General features: G+C 39.6%; 1 protein-coding gene across 2 annotated transcripts in view; it reads left to right on the forward strand.

Moving 5' to 3' along the window:
• Positions 1–14,070, forward strand: part of RAPGEF5 (Rap guanine nucleotide exchange factor 5) — a 192,619-nt gene that overhangs the window by 41,065 nt on the left and 137,484 nt on the right. For both annotated transcript variants that reach the window (XM_070470214.1, XM_070470219.1), the window contains exon 6: positions 13,969–14,017. In XM_070470214.1, coding sequence (XP_070326315.1) covers positions 13,969–14,017 — 49 coding nt within the window. The remainder of the gene's footprint in view (positions 1–13,968; positions 14,018–14,070) is intronic.

Consider the following 14,070-nt stretch of genomic DNA (forward strand, 5'->3'; position numbering starts at 1 on the left):
GTTGATTTTCTTTGTCTTGGGAATAGGTCCTTAAATAGCAAAATATATAGATGTATACACACATGCCTTTTTAAAAATAAATACTAACTTATTGTCTCCACTTTCAAAGAAACCAGGACTTGCCTGGTGGCTCAGACAGTCAAGTATCTGCCTACAATGCGGGAGACTCGGGTTCGATCCCTGGGTTGGGAAGATCCTCTGGAGAAGGAAATGGCAACCCACTCCAGTAGTCTTGCCTGGAAAATCCCATGGACAGAGAGCGTGGTAGGCTACAGTCCATGGGGTCACAAAGAGTCGGACACGACTGAGCGACTTCACTTTTCAAAGAAACCATCTGTACATGCTCGGATCTTGTGGTAACCCAATTAAACTCTAGCCTTGTGAGGTTTGTTTTGGTGAATAGCATAGTACATGGTGTTTTGCCTACTGAGATGAGCCCAGTGTGGGGACATTAACTTAAAAACATTATTTCAGAAAGATGTCAGTGTGCAGAACCCATTCAAGAATAAAATGTGACTTGAAGAATCCCTTGTCAATAAGGGAAGAAGTGTGTGTGTGTGTGTGTGTGTGTGTGTGTGTGTATACATATATAATATATTATAATCTTTGGGTATCAGTTCCGAAGATGAAGATAATGATTTTTCTCTGTAATATACATGCAAAACAGACCTTTTTAATTGACAGGGTATACAGATAGACTACAGTTCAAAAGCATCAATTCTTCGGTGCTCAACTTTCTTTAGAGACCTAACTCTCACATCCATACATGACTACTGGAAAAAGCATAGCCGTGACTAGATGGACCTTTGTTGGCAAAGTAATGTCTCTGCTTTTTAATATGCTGTCTAGGTTGGTCATAACTTTTCTTCCAAGGAGTAAGCATCTTTTAATTTCATGGCTGCAGTCACCATCTGCAGTGATTTTGGAGCCCAAGAAAATAAAGTCTGTCATTGTTTCCACCGTTTCCCCATCTGTTTGCCATGAAGTGATGGGACTGGATGCCATGATCTTAGGTTTTCTGAATGTTGCACTTTAAGCCAACTTTTTCACTCTCCTCTTTCACTTTGATCAAGAGGCTCTTTAGTTCTTCTTCGCTTTCTGCCATAAGGGTGGTATCATCTGCATGTCTGAGATTATTGATATTTCTCCCAGCAATCTTGATTCCAGCTTGTGCTTCATCTAGTCAAGCGTTTCTCATGATTTAACATATAAGTTAAATAAGCCGGGTGACGGTATACAGCCTTGATATACTCCTTTTCCTATTTGGAACCAGTCTATTGTTGCACATCCAGTTCTAACTGTTGCTTCCTGACCTGCATACAGGTTTCTCAAGAGGCAGGTCAGGTGGTCTGGTATTCCCATCTCTTTCAGAATTTTCCAGAGTTTGTTGTGGTCCACACAGTCAAAGGCTTTGGCGTAGTCAATAAAGCGGAAATAGATGTTTTTCTGGAACTCTCTTCCTTTTTTGATGATCCAAGGCATGTTGGCAATTTGATCTCCGGTGCCTCTGCCTTTTCTAAAACCAGCTTGAACATCTGGAATTTCATGGTTCACGTATTGTTGAAGCCTGGCTTGGAGAATTTTTAGAGCTGAAGAATTGATGCTTTTGAACTGTGGTGTTGGAGAAGATTCTTGAGAGTCCCTTGGACTGCAAGGAGACCCAACCAGTCCATCCTAAAGGAAATCAACCTTGAATATTCATTGGAGAGACTGATGCTGAAGCTAAAGCTCCAATACTTTGGCCACCTGATGTGAAGAACTGACTCATTAGAAAAGACTCTGATTCTGGGAAAGATTGAAGGCGGGAGGAGAAGGGGACAGCAGAGGATGAGATGGTTGGATGGCATCACCGACTCAATGGACATGAGTTTGAGTAAGCTCTGGGAGTTGGTGATGGACAGGGAGGCCTGGCGTGCTGTTATTCATGGGGACGCAAAGAGTCGGACATGACTGAGCGACTGAACTGAACTGAACTGAACAGGTAGACCATTTAGCCATCAGTTTGTACATTAACAGTCACGAGTTTGTGGAGTGTTACTATGAAATCCTATCTAAGGCAAGTGGAAGGAGCTTTCAAAGGATGATCCATGAACATTTCATGTTGAGTTGCTTCTTTGTGCATTTGTTTAAAATAGAACTTCTTATAGATGCTTAAATGAAATTTAATTTTTCATACTTAACTCAATGGTACAGCTTTAGTATTATGTCCATTTGTGAAGCAGGACCAGGAAGCATATAAAAAAGAGAAAACTACTTGAGTTTTTGGTAGTGATGGAATAAGGTAGATTTTAAATTAGTTTGTTATTTTATGGTGTTGTATTAATATAAATTAGAATATAAGGAAATTTTATGTGCATACTAGATGGTTAGAATTAGGGTGAATTCTATTTGTGTCAAAATGATGATAAATCTGGTAGTGAGTCATTGTTACTATGGATTATGCTTTGCAAATTTAAAAAATTTTTCTGACACTTAGGTTATTTAACTTGAATATAAAGACAATAATTTAAAAAAAAATCCAGAATAAAAAAGATGCCCATAGTGAAACCGCTTAGATATGACTCACTATTAACACTTTAGTGTTTATTACTTTCTAGGTTATATTTCTTGTGTCTGTATTTTTTGTAAAATATGTAAAAAAAAAAAAAACCTCTTATTTTAAGGTCTGTACTTTTCCCTTAATGTATTTTCAGCTCCAACAGTACCTCCTGTGACATTGGTAATGGTTCATAGCACCCTATACCATGGATTCATCATCCCCTGAACATTGTGGTTGTTTTCCATCTTTTGTATTAGAAACAGCACAGGTGAACTTCTCTGTGGGGAAAATATTGAAGAAGCTTGTTTGCAGGTATAAATATATTAGCCTGTTGCTGAGTTATGAAGACCAGATGAGCTCTGGGTAAAAGGCTAAGACTGGGTGGTTTTTGTTGAGTTCTTACCTTGTGCAATCATCCTGCTTCTGCTTTTCATGCAGCGTCACATTTCAGCCTTGCACAGCATCGTGGGTTGTCATTTGTATTGCAGAGGTAAAGCATTTGAGACAGGAAGTATTAATTAAGAGTAATTAAAAATAGCAATTTTTGCTATTGTACAATAATTGCTGTAGTAATGAAAAAAAGCAATTTAGGGTTCAAAAAGCAGTTCTCTACATTATCTTCACTTAAAATACTTCATAGTTACCGAATAGGTCTCAACAGGTGGGATTTGGGATTTGATTATAGAGTCTTCTTATCTGAAGAATTGTATAAAATGAAACCTATGAAACTTTGTTAAATAGCATTTTAACTTTTAGCCTGTTAGGGATCATGAAATACTGTGAACATGATTGCATGGTTTAGCAATTCAGATATTTATTTAGACTGGCTCTCAAGTCATGGGATTCCACTGTGTGAACTCAGAGGTATGCTCTGGTAAAGATGTGACAGCCGGTAAATCATGACCCAGGACTAGACTTATTAACATGTTACTATAAAATCCTAAAATGGGGTTCAAGGCTAGTTTTCCAGGAGGGCTCTGAGGATCTGAGTTGCTGTACCTTAGTAGGTAGAATGACCCCAAAGATGAATGCACTATTTGGCACCTGTAGATACTCACTACATGGTAAAAGGTACTCTGCTGATGTAATTAAGTGTAGAGATCTGGATTGTCTGCAAGTACCCAGTCTAATCCTGTGAACCTTGCTCTGGTGAGCTTCAAAGAGAAATGACAGAAGAGAGAATAAGGAAAAATTCCGAGCGTGAGGATTCAATGTGTTGTCGCTGGCCTGAGAAGTAGGTCTCCCTGTGCAAGGACCAGAGAGAGGCCTCCAGGAGCTCAGGGTAGGTTCCAGGTGACACAAGCAAGGAAATGGGTCCCCTAGTCACACAGATGCAGGAACCAGACTCTGCCAACAACCTGGATGCACTTGGAAGCATCTTCTCTCCCAGTGCCTCCACAGGGAACACAGCTCCGCCTGTACCTTCATTTATGGCCTCAGAAGTCTCTAAGCAGAGGGTCCAGCTGAGCCAAGCTTCCCCTGCACTCCTGAGCTGTGGAAGTGTGAGACGATCAACGGCTGTTCTCTTAAGCCTCTCAGTGGGTCATGATTTGCTGGGGCAGAAATACAAAAGTAATACACACTCTTTGTCGAATAGAGCTGCAATCCCTTGATTTATTCAACAGCAGTTACCTCTTGGATGCCAAAAGCTGCCAGGCCACAGCTAGTTGGCTGATCCCTCTGAAGTTTCAAAGTGAATTTCTAAATCTGAGGTCTGTCTTACATGCATTTGTAAAAGCTTCAGAATTCTGTAGAAATCTAAAAGCATATTTAAAATACATATATATAAACTCTAGAAATACCTGCACTGTAGGCAGTGTTAAAACTTTTCAGTGAAGCCTATCGGTCACTTTTATGCTACTGGCAATGTGGGGGCCATGTAGGAGGCATATTATAAGCAGAAGCAATACTGATTGTCAAGGAGTTTTAATAACTTAGATGAGAAGAAGGGTTTAAACAAATGAAATAGTAAAGCAACTAGGGACTGAAATGTCCTTCTGTTATAGTTTGTTGTTAAGCTCAGCTGCATCACTTACAGTAATGTGATGATAATGGTAGCTAACCTGCAAGCAGCACTCGTGGTTGCAGGCACCATCCCTGGATGCTTTATAGGTGTTAACTCACTTCATGCCCACAGCAGTCCTGTGCTGTGGGGTGGAGGGCTGTGACTCTGCCCCAACAACCAGCTCCCCAGATTTCCCTCAAGGTTGGCACAAACTAGATGAAGATTTCCCATTCCTGTTACAGGCTTTTGGATCTTGTGTTCTGCTTCTTGTTCTTCCAGGATGTCCTCCCACATTCGCAGTTTTTGTAGATAGACTTCCTAGTTGGAAGGGGTTTTAGATGATCTGGATTCATGCCGGTGCAGGAATTTCTGTGTAATGTCCCTTGTTGTTCAGTCACTCAGTTGTGTCCGACCCTTTGTGACCCCATGAACTGCAGACGCCAACCTTCCCTGTCCTTAACTGTGTCTCTGAGTTTGCTCAAACTCGTGTTCATTAAGTCAGTGATGCCATCCAACCATCTTATCCTTTGTTGCCCCCTTCGCCTCTTGCCCTCAATCTTTCAACTTCTATAGCACCTATCCTTTCTGATGGGAGATCCTTACTGTAGAAGATCCCTGGAATGTCTAGAGCTATAGGTTATACTCCTCCTGCAGTTTAAGAAACTTACTTCCGAAGAGCACACTGATTAAGAAAGGAATGACATGTGATACGAAATAAAAGGCATGCTGAAGACATAAGTTTGCAAAATATGTCTTTAAAGATACTTTGTTAAATAAATCTATTGAAGAATCATTAAATGTGACATAGATGGAAAATACTCTGGTCTTACAAGAAAATGGAAAAATGTAACTTGAGACATAAAAATTTTAAAAAGTATATTGATGTAAGCATAATCAATGTTTTATTTCATTGTCATAGCAAAACCCAGGGTGTCCAATGTATACATGTTTCCTTATAACATTTCATATATAAAATGTTCATCAAGAAATTCATGTGGATGAGCAATTAGGGCTTTGGGGAAATGACTAGATCAAGAATTGTGAGAGCAGCTTTGAAGACTGAAGGAGCAGATTCACCTGCTCTTTTGAAAAGATATCAGTGTCATTTGCTTGCTCTTTTCAGATTACATTTGGCCAGTACATCTGTAGCATCTCCTGTTCTTTGTGCCTTGAAATTGAAGAGATTTCCACAGTAAGGAATGGCCTCCAACTGTTCTCTTTCATCTGTTTGTTGAGATTTGCTCTCCCCCTATCTCTGTTAGCTAGATGAAATGACAATAATATGCCCAACTGTTCTATTGCAGGCTGACAGATAGGTGACTGCCAGGAGGTTTATGCTTGTTCTCTTTTGATGATAGTGGATAATTTGGGTAGGAGGCATTCATAAAACAAATCTTTAGAACAAATCCTTGGTCTGGGTACTTCTGAAATTTACCTTCCCATATAAAGCATCTTCTACTGAACTTCATATAGTAGACCATTTCCACTGTGGGTAGCTCTGAGTATTTGAAAGTTTGTAGAGCTAAAACATGCCTTTTTGCTACAAGAGAAGCCACTGCAATGAAAAGCCCACACACCACAACAAAGAGTAGCTCCTGCTCACCACTACTAGAGAAAACCCAAGCGCACCAAAGAAGAGCTCCCTCACCCAAAAAAGGAGATGTGGAAATAGGTGATACTGAAGACCAGATGAAAAGAATATTATATATGAAATATTGGACATTGGACTCTGTCATGGTGTCATGGGAAGTCTTTGAAGGGTTTTTTAGCAAGAGATGTAATATAAGATTTATATTTTCTATTGGGTATGATGTGGTTTGAAGAGAGGTAAATGAGAGGCAATAGTCTGAGTTGGGAGAAGATGGTGGGTTGCATTAAATCAAGGACACCTCACTTCTTGGCTTGAGACCCTTGGTACATGGTGGTACCACTCACTGCCTGGGTAATATGGGCCATGCTGCAGATGTAGAGAGTGGAGGGAAGTGGTAAGGAAGTGACTTCATGTTTGGAAGTGTTGAGTTTGAGTTACTCATGGGACATTTAGGTCCTGGAGGTGGATGGGGATGAGACTTTTGGACCCTGGAAATGAAGATAGATTGAAATCCTGTGAGTAAGTGAGGTTGCCTAGGGAGAACGAATAGAAAGAGAAGAAAGTTGAGAGGGCTAAGAACAAACCACTGAACATCATCAAAGCTTAAAGATAGGGGAAAGCGAAGCCTTGAGGGAAGAGAAGCGGCAGCCAGAGAGAAAAGAGAAAAGCCTGGAGGGTAAGATGTCATGGAATCCTAGGGGTTCAGAGCAAGAGGATGGGTAGCACGCCAGACCCTGCAGCTGAGGACAAGATAAATGAAGACCGCTGCATCACATCCACTGCAAGGAGGTGACCTCCTTGGGGTTGTCCTGTGAATACTGTCAACTCCTCATAACCTAAACAGATGGTACTTCAAACTGAGTACAATCCAGGTGTTGATCTCTCTGGAGTCCACCATTTCTTGGTGACCTGAATGTCATCCTAGTACTATTCCAAAAGCATTGTTACGCAATTTTAAATAATTTCATTTACATTGTTAGCTTGTACCATGCTTATGATCAACTAAAAATTATCATTTTAATGTGACCCTCATGCATAGTAGATATATGTACAAGTAGCAGACCTAAATAACAGACTTAAAAAGCGAACTTAAATATTAGGGACTTCCCTGGTGGTACAGTGGCTGAAGACTCCATGCTTCCAATGCAGGGGGCCTGGGTTCAGTCCCTGGGCAGGGAACTAGATGCCACTTGCCACAACTGAAAGTTCACATGTCGAAGCTAAGACCTGGCACAGCCAAGTGAATAAATATTTAAAAAAAGGAAAAAGAAAAGAACTTACATGTAGGACTTTATTCCACTAGTTAGTTTCAGGTCACTTATGTATGTGTTAATCTTTGGTCAGTGATTATCTAAGTTAAAATAAACAGACATATCTGTGTTTAGTCAACAAAGTCTTTATGAGATTTTTAAAATATCCCTAATGTCCTTGAAATAAGAATAAGCATATTTTATCATCCTAGCATGCTTAGCAAACACATCTTTGATATGGTGAGAGCAGTTATTAGGAAAACAACTATTTGTTAAATAAACTATTAGGTCGAGAGCAGTACTGTCTAGACAGATAAATAACTTTCTTAATTTTCTAATTATGGGTTGACATTAGCAGGTAATCACAAGATTATTCATGTGTCAGTCCTGTGGCAATATTAACTGTTTAGAACAGAACAGTGAATTTGGAAATAGAAAAATGGGCCACTGAGGAACAAAGAAAATTGTCACTGAGTATGTGGCTATTTCTTCATGGGACAGAAGTCTAGCCACCATCAGTACCCAGTTTATATCTTATCCAAAAATATGTTGATGGCTTTAATAAGCATATTTATTTATTTATCTAGAATTTTAAACCCTGTTTTGGAAGCAACTATATTTGGGAATAAAACAGGAAAGTGTATTGAATTATGTTTCTTCTTACATTTAATTTAGGAAATTGAGAAAACGTGTTTTAAAACATTTTGATTATATTATCAAAATTTAAAGATTTCTAAGATTAATAGATTTACTAAAAACCTTTAGGAAATTTGTGAATTCATGATTTTCTGTAAAATTAGTTTGTAAAGATGGCTCTTTGGTTAGCTAAGACTTCGGTCACTGTTGGTCTGTCCCACAGTGACCTTCGTTGGCTAGCTATCAATGTTGGTCTGTCTCACAGTGACCTTCGTTGGCTAGCTATCACTGTTGGTCTGTCTCCCACAGTGACCTTCGTTGGCTAGCTATCAATGTTGGTCTGTCCCACAGTGACCTTCGTTGGCTTTCTCCAGCTTCACGCTTGGTTTTCAGGAGCCTCTTCCTCCAGGAAGGCCACCACGTCTTCTCACATTGACCTCTCCATGGTCTTGATCTCTGGCACTCAAGGCTTGTATTTGACACTTTCTGTTGCCTCTTGAATCTTGTGCTGATGCAAGACTCATTGCATTTGCATTTTGAGTCTGAAAGCTGTATAAAGCCAGGGAAAAACAGACAAAATGCTGGAACTGAGACTAACCCTAATTCTTGTTGAATTTCAGGGCTATTTTGTGAGTAGCCCTGCTGGTTATTAAAGATAGAAAGCCAAAACACTTCAACATTTTAAAACATTTTTAAATTGCCGATGGGTACCCAGAGGAGAGAGAAAATTTTGATATGTGTTTCATCAGTCCCTTAATTATCCTCTATTTAGATATTCACAAAAGCAAATATACCCTAAGCTGCAGATGTGTTTTGAGTTATAAGTTTCTTTTTATATTGAGTAAACTATGTTTTAAAGTTTAAGCTTCTTTAAAAGCTCCCTTGTAATTTTCCTTTTGCTTGGGTCTGTCAAACCACTGATGTTGTAATGGAATCTTAACCATTTGATTGGATTATATAAAAATTTACTACCTAAAGCACAGTGAAGACCATGTTCCTTTACAAATGATTTAAACTAGAGGAGACTAAAATAAAAAGTAAAAATTGATTGTCAGTTGAAATGATTTCAAGATTAAAAGTTGAGTCTTGGAGAAGTGAAGATGTCTTATTAAACAGAACAGTGCTTCTCAACCATGGATACAGTGTAGAATTGCTTAGGAAACTTGGGAACAGCAGCAGCAATAAATACTGATGGCTGGACTTCTCCCCCAGAGATTCTGATTTAGTTGGGGCCCGAGTATCAATTGCTTTTTTAAAGCTTCCCAGGTGATTCTCATGTGCAGTCAGGTTCAAAACGGATGAAAAGCCAAGCTATTTAAAGAAAGCATTTCTTAGACAGAGTATAGTGATTGATAGCTATTTGACAAGAGGAAACATGAGAAAAAGATGGAGACAAACCTTCAGCTTAAAATTGGTAGAGCTTTACGATCCATTACTCACACATCTGAAATATAAGAGCCCTAAAAAACAAAAGGTTTTCATAACTTGCCTGTTTGTGTGCTTCGTTGCTCAGTGATGCCCACCTCTTCTGTGACCCCGTGGTCTGCGGTCTGCCAGGCTCCTCTGTCCGTGGAATTTCCCAGACAAGAAAACTGAAAGGGGTTGCTATTTCCTACTCCAGGAGATCCTCTTGACCTAGGGATCGAACTTGCATCTCTGGCGTCTCCTGCAGGTGGATTCTTTACCACTCTGCCACCTGGTGCCAAAATCTAACCTAAACTGAATATATTTAGTAGAAAATCCTGAGACTTCTCCTAGTCTGTCTTTATCCCCTTTGGTATGAATAATCTTACATTTCATTACAGAAGTATTAATGTGCCTGATTTCTTATTATAAGACTTCACTGAGGGTGTGACATAGGTAGGGTACATTTCTGAATTACATAAAATGTTCAGTCACCAATTCAGTGAACATGCGTTTGAGCAAGCTCCTGGAGATGGTGAAGGACAGGGAAGCCTGGCGTGCTGCAGTCCATGGGGTCGCAAAGAGTCGGACACGACGGAGCAGTTGAACAACAAAGGCTTGTGATGGACCACTGTGAGAATGTACTTCCTGTCAGATTAACAACAGTGCATTTCTTCTAATTTTCTAGGCTGTGGTTTAGCACCCTCTTCAAATCAAAATAATGGTGAATATCAGAGCATAGCTCTTGGCCATTTTTTAATATACATATATATGTATATATTTTTTGATACTGATCTAAGAAGAGGGTTCCATTTATGTCGTGATGAGAGAAGCTTACATTAAAGAACAGCGCAAGTAGATCGAGTAGAAAAATGATTGTCTATAAAAGACTTTTCGGTGTAACAAACTCCTCCCCCAAGTTAGTGGTTGAAAACAGCACATATTTATTGTACTTTCTTCTTCTTTTTTTTTTTTAAGTGAAACAGGTAAAGTGTTTATTAGGAAAAAGATTATGTGTGGATAGACACACACAGGCGAACTCAGAGAGAAAGTCGCCACGTATTTATTATCTTCATCAGTTCCTGAGTGTTAGGGATTCAGGAGCATCTTAGCTGGTTGGTTTTTGCTCAGGGTTCCCAGAAAGTTGTTATCGAAATGTGGGCCAGGATTTCAGACATCTGGAAACTGGAGCGTTGCTGGGGTGTTGTGTTTCTTTTTCAGTGCCAACAACCCCTTATCAGTGCTTACGAAGAAGTCTAGCCTCTGTTTCTGCAGTTGTTAAAAGTTTACGTTTTCAGAATAAACCTAACAAGTATTTGCTAAAGGAGGCTTGGAGTCCTAATTTGTTCTGAAGATCTCTGCTCCAAGTCCCTTCTTAGGGGGAGTGCCTTCTCTCTGGATTTTCCTTGTCCTCCCTCAAGCAGCCTTGTTTTTTTTTCTTTTTCCCCTCCCCTGGGTTCTGTCTCTGTTCCCTTAAAGTCGCCTCTTCATCCACCTCCTGTGGGTCAGTGCAAGCATGTTGATGGCCCTGAGTCATGGTGCTGAAAAGCTGGTTGCCTCAGTGGAGCTTCTGCCCAGAAGACAGGCATTAGTCACAGTTGAAAATAATGAAATAGTGATTGCTGATGTATCTAAAAAAAAAAAAAAGTGCCAGGAGGATACTATGTTGTTGTTCTGTCACTAAGTCGTGTCCGACTCTTTGCAACCCCATAGGCTGCAGCACACCAGGCTTCCCTGTCCTTACTGTCTCCCTGAGTTTACTCAGACTCATGTCCATTGAGTCAGTGATGCCATCCAGCCGTCTGTAGGAGACTCTAACGGGATCTCACCCAATTTGTGACTTGTTTGATCAGTGCTTCCCCCTTTGTATTTTGGAGGAAGAGTAACCTGCCCTTAGGGTCTTGCTCAAAAATGTTTTCCCTCGGGGGCAGAAATGTGGAAGCTGTTCTACACGCCACCCCATGTAACGCTTGTATGTCCTCTCTGACTGCAGATGTTCAGAGGATGTGGTGTGGTACAGTAGAGAATTCTCATTCATTTTATGGAAGAGAGAAAAAGCTTAGGTTCATTTTTAACTGTGAAGTTCTTGTCTTTCTCACTATTCATTTTTTTTTTTTCCATCTTCTTGGCTTCCCAAAAACTGATCTATGGGTTTCTTACTCATCCTTTTTCTCCCTTTCTTTCTCCACCAAATCTTTGCAGAGATGTTTTATATAGTGTTGGTAACAAAACATTTTCCTTTTCTGAGCTACTTCTGTTTTGAGTCTTATTTCTAAATCGAGAAAGAAAAAGTGAAGCTCTCATGAAGAGAGAGTATCAGGTATGGAAAACTGAAGGAGGAGAGTGGAAAAGACAGTTTTAAGTGAGCCACCTTCTGCATCTTTTTCTGTCTCTGCTGTCTTCCTATGTCTGAGCCAAGAGAAGTCTTCCCTGGGCGCCCATAACATATTAGGAAGCCATTGACAGAGTCCCAGGCAGCCTTTCTAATCTGTATCTTTGTCCACCTCCAAATACTCTCCCCTGTAACAGTGGAGAATTCTGAAGAGAGAGGTTGTTAGTACGATAAACCTTACACACAATTTCAAATATATAAAACAGGCATTAATTTGTGTTTTATTTTTTTGCTTTTTTATTACTACGCATGCAAGCATCTTGTAGAGGCTTTGCCCTGGTTAATCATCACTTATATCTCTCCCAGCTCTCTTTTTCTGCATAAGTTCTTCAACTAAATTTTTATATCTGTGAACATTTTTCTTTATTTTTTTTAACTTTTAATTTTGTATTGCAGTAGGAGTGGCTGAGCATGCACACACGTGTGCGCGCACACACACACACACACACACACAGCTGATTGACAAATAGTGCTGTTTCCAGTGAATAGCGAAGGGACTCAGCCATACATATACATGTATCCCTTCTCCCCCAAACTCCCCTCCCATCCAGAATGCCACATAACATTGAGCAGAGTTCCACGTGCTGTGCAATAGGTCTTTTGTTTGCTACCCATTATCAGTATAGCAGTGTGTACATGTCCATCTTAAATTCCCTAACTCTCCCTTCTCCCTGTCCTTCTCACAGCAACCATCAGATTGTTTTCTGTTAGCCTCATTCTGTTTTGCAAATTCATTTGTATCATTTCTTTTTAGATTCCAAATACAAGGGGTTTCATACAATATTTCTCCTCCTCTGTTTGACTTCCTTCACTCAGTATGACAATCTCTGGGTCCACCTGTATTGCTGCAAATGGCATTATTTCATTGTTTTTAATGATTCAGTGATATCCCATTGTATATATGTACCACGTCTTCTTTATCTAGTCCCCCATGAGTGTTTTTGGATTTCAAACTCCCACCATTAGAGAGGGACTGATTATCTTCTCATTACAGTATAATTTTCCTGAGGAAGTCCTAAGGAAGCCAAGAATCGGTTAAATCAAGAGTATATATACCCTTTAGACTGGCATTCATACTGGTCAGCCAGGGAACACATTGACAGTAAAGCAGTGTGTGTGTGTGAGGGAGGGGGTGGACTGCTTTCTCCAGGGAAGATGGTACCTTGATCATTGTGGTATGGATCCCAGGCAGAGTCCCAGCATCTCACTGAGCTGCTTTTGCCTTCACATACATCAGTGTAAACAGATTAATTTCCATAGCACATCTTCTTTAACCTTGAACTTTCACGCTCTGCCTTTAAAATGTCACTTGTATAACACATTAAGTTTCAGGACCCTTCCAAACTCACTACCACTACTCCTTCAAACCTCCAAAGGTTTTCCAGATATTATCCTCATGTCATCTTTTTTTTTTTTTTTCCCCACATTATCTTTGAAAATGACTGTGATTATCTTTCTTGGTCTCTGCTTTATGTTCCTTTTTGAGAAAGGATTTAAGCATATATGTTCAGGGAAGAGAGAGAGAATGAGTGAATAAGCAAAAATCTGGACAATAAGTGAGGTTTAAGGCACTTAGGATATTAAAGTTCATCCTGCCTGTTCCCATTTCACCTTCCCTGTGTGTTGATAGCATTTGCTTTAATGCAGAATGTTATCTGAAATGGTTGCTATTAAACCTGTCAGGCCTCAAGTGATCGTTCATTGTATTCAGAAAGAAGTCCAATTAAACTAGGGTCACCTACCTCAGTTTTTCCAGAATTTCTGTATAAACTAGAATCTTTGAGAGAGAAAGAATATTTACCATCTTTGCCACAGTATTGTGCCTGTTTTAATGATTTATTTGCATTATTTCTGAATGTTACAGAGCTATGTTTTTGAGGTACATCCCATCAAAGCATCATAAGTAACAATGTTTTCCAATGTGTACATTCTGGCAACTGTTTATAATTTCTTTTTAAAAGAAGTCGGTTAGATTCTTTGAGGTTTTCTGCCTAAAATTCCCATGCAGAAGTTTTTCCATATTATTAAAAACAAACAAAAATATGGTAGCAAACTTTCTTATCTCAACAGCTCTTAACTTTGTTTGCAGATCTAAAGACAAACCTGTTTTTCTTATTCTAATTTGATGTTTTCCCCCTAATATTTTCTTAGGTGCAGAGAGAGCTCGCAGCTGTTATTGCTTTGAAAGCGAGGAAGTCTGGTGAGTAGTCTTTTGTGGGGCTGGAGGAAGATTCTGATTCTTTGGGGATATTT

This window comes from Odocoileus virginianus, chromosome 1, assembly GCF_023699985.2.
Source record: "Odocoileus virginianus isolate 20LAN1187 ecotype Illinois chromosome 1, Ovbor_1.2, whole genome shotgun sequence".
NCBI classification, from domain to species: domain Eukaryota; kingdom Metazoa; phylum Chordata; class Mammalia; order Artiodactyla; family Cervidae; genus Odocoileus; species Odocoileus virginianus.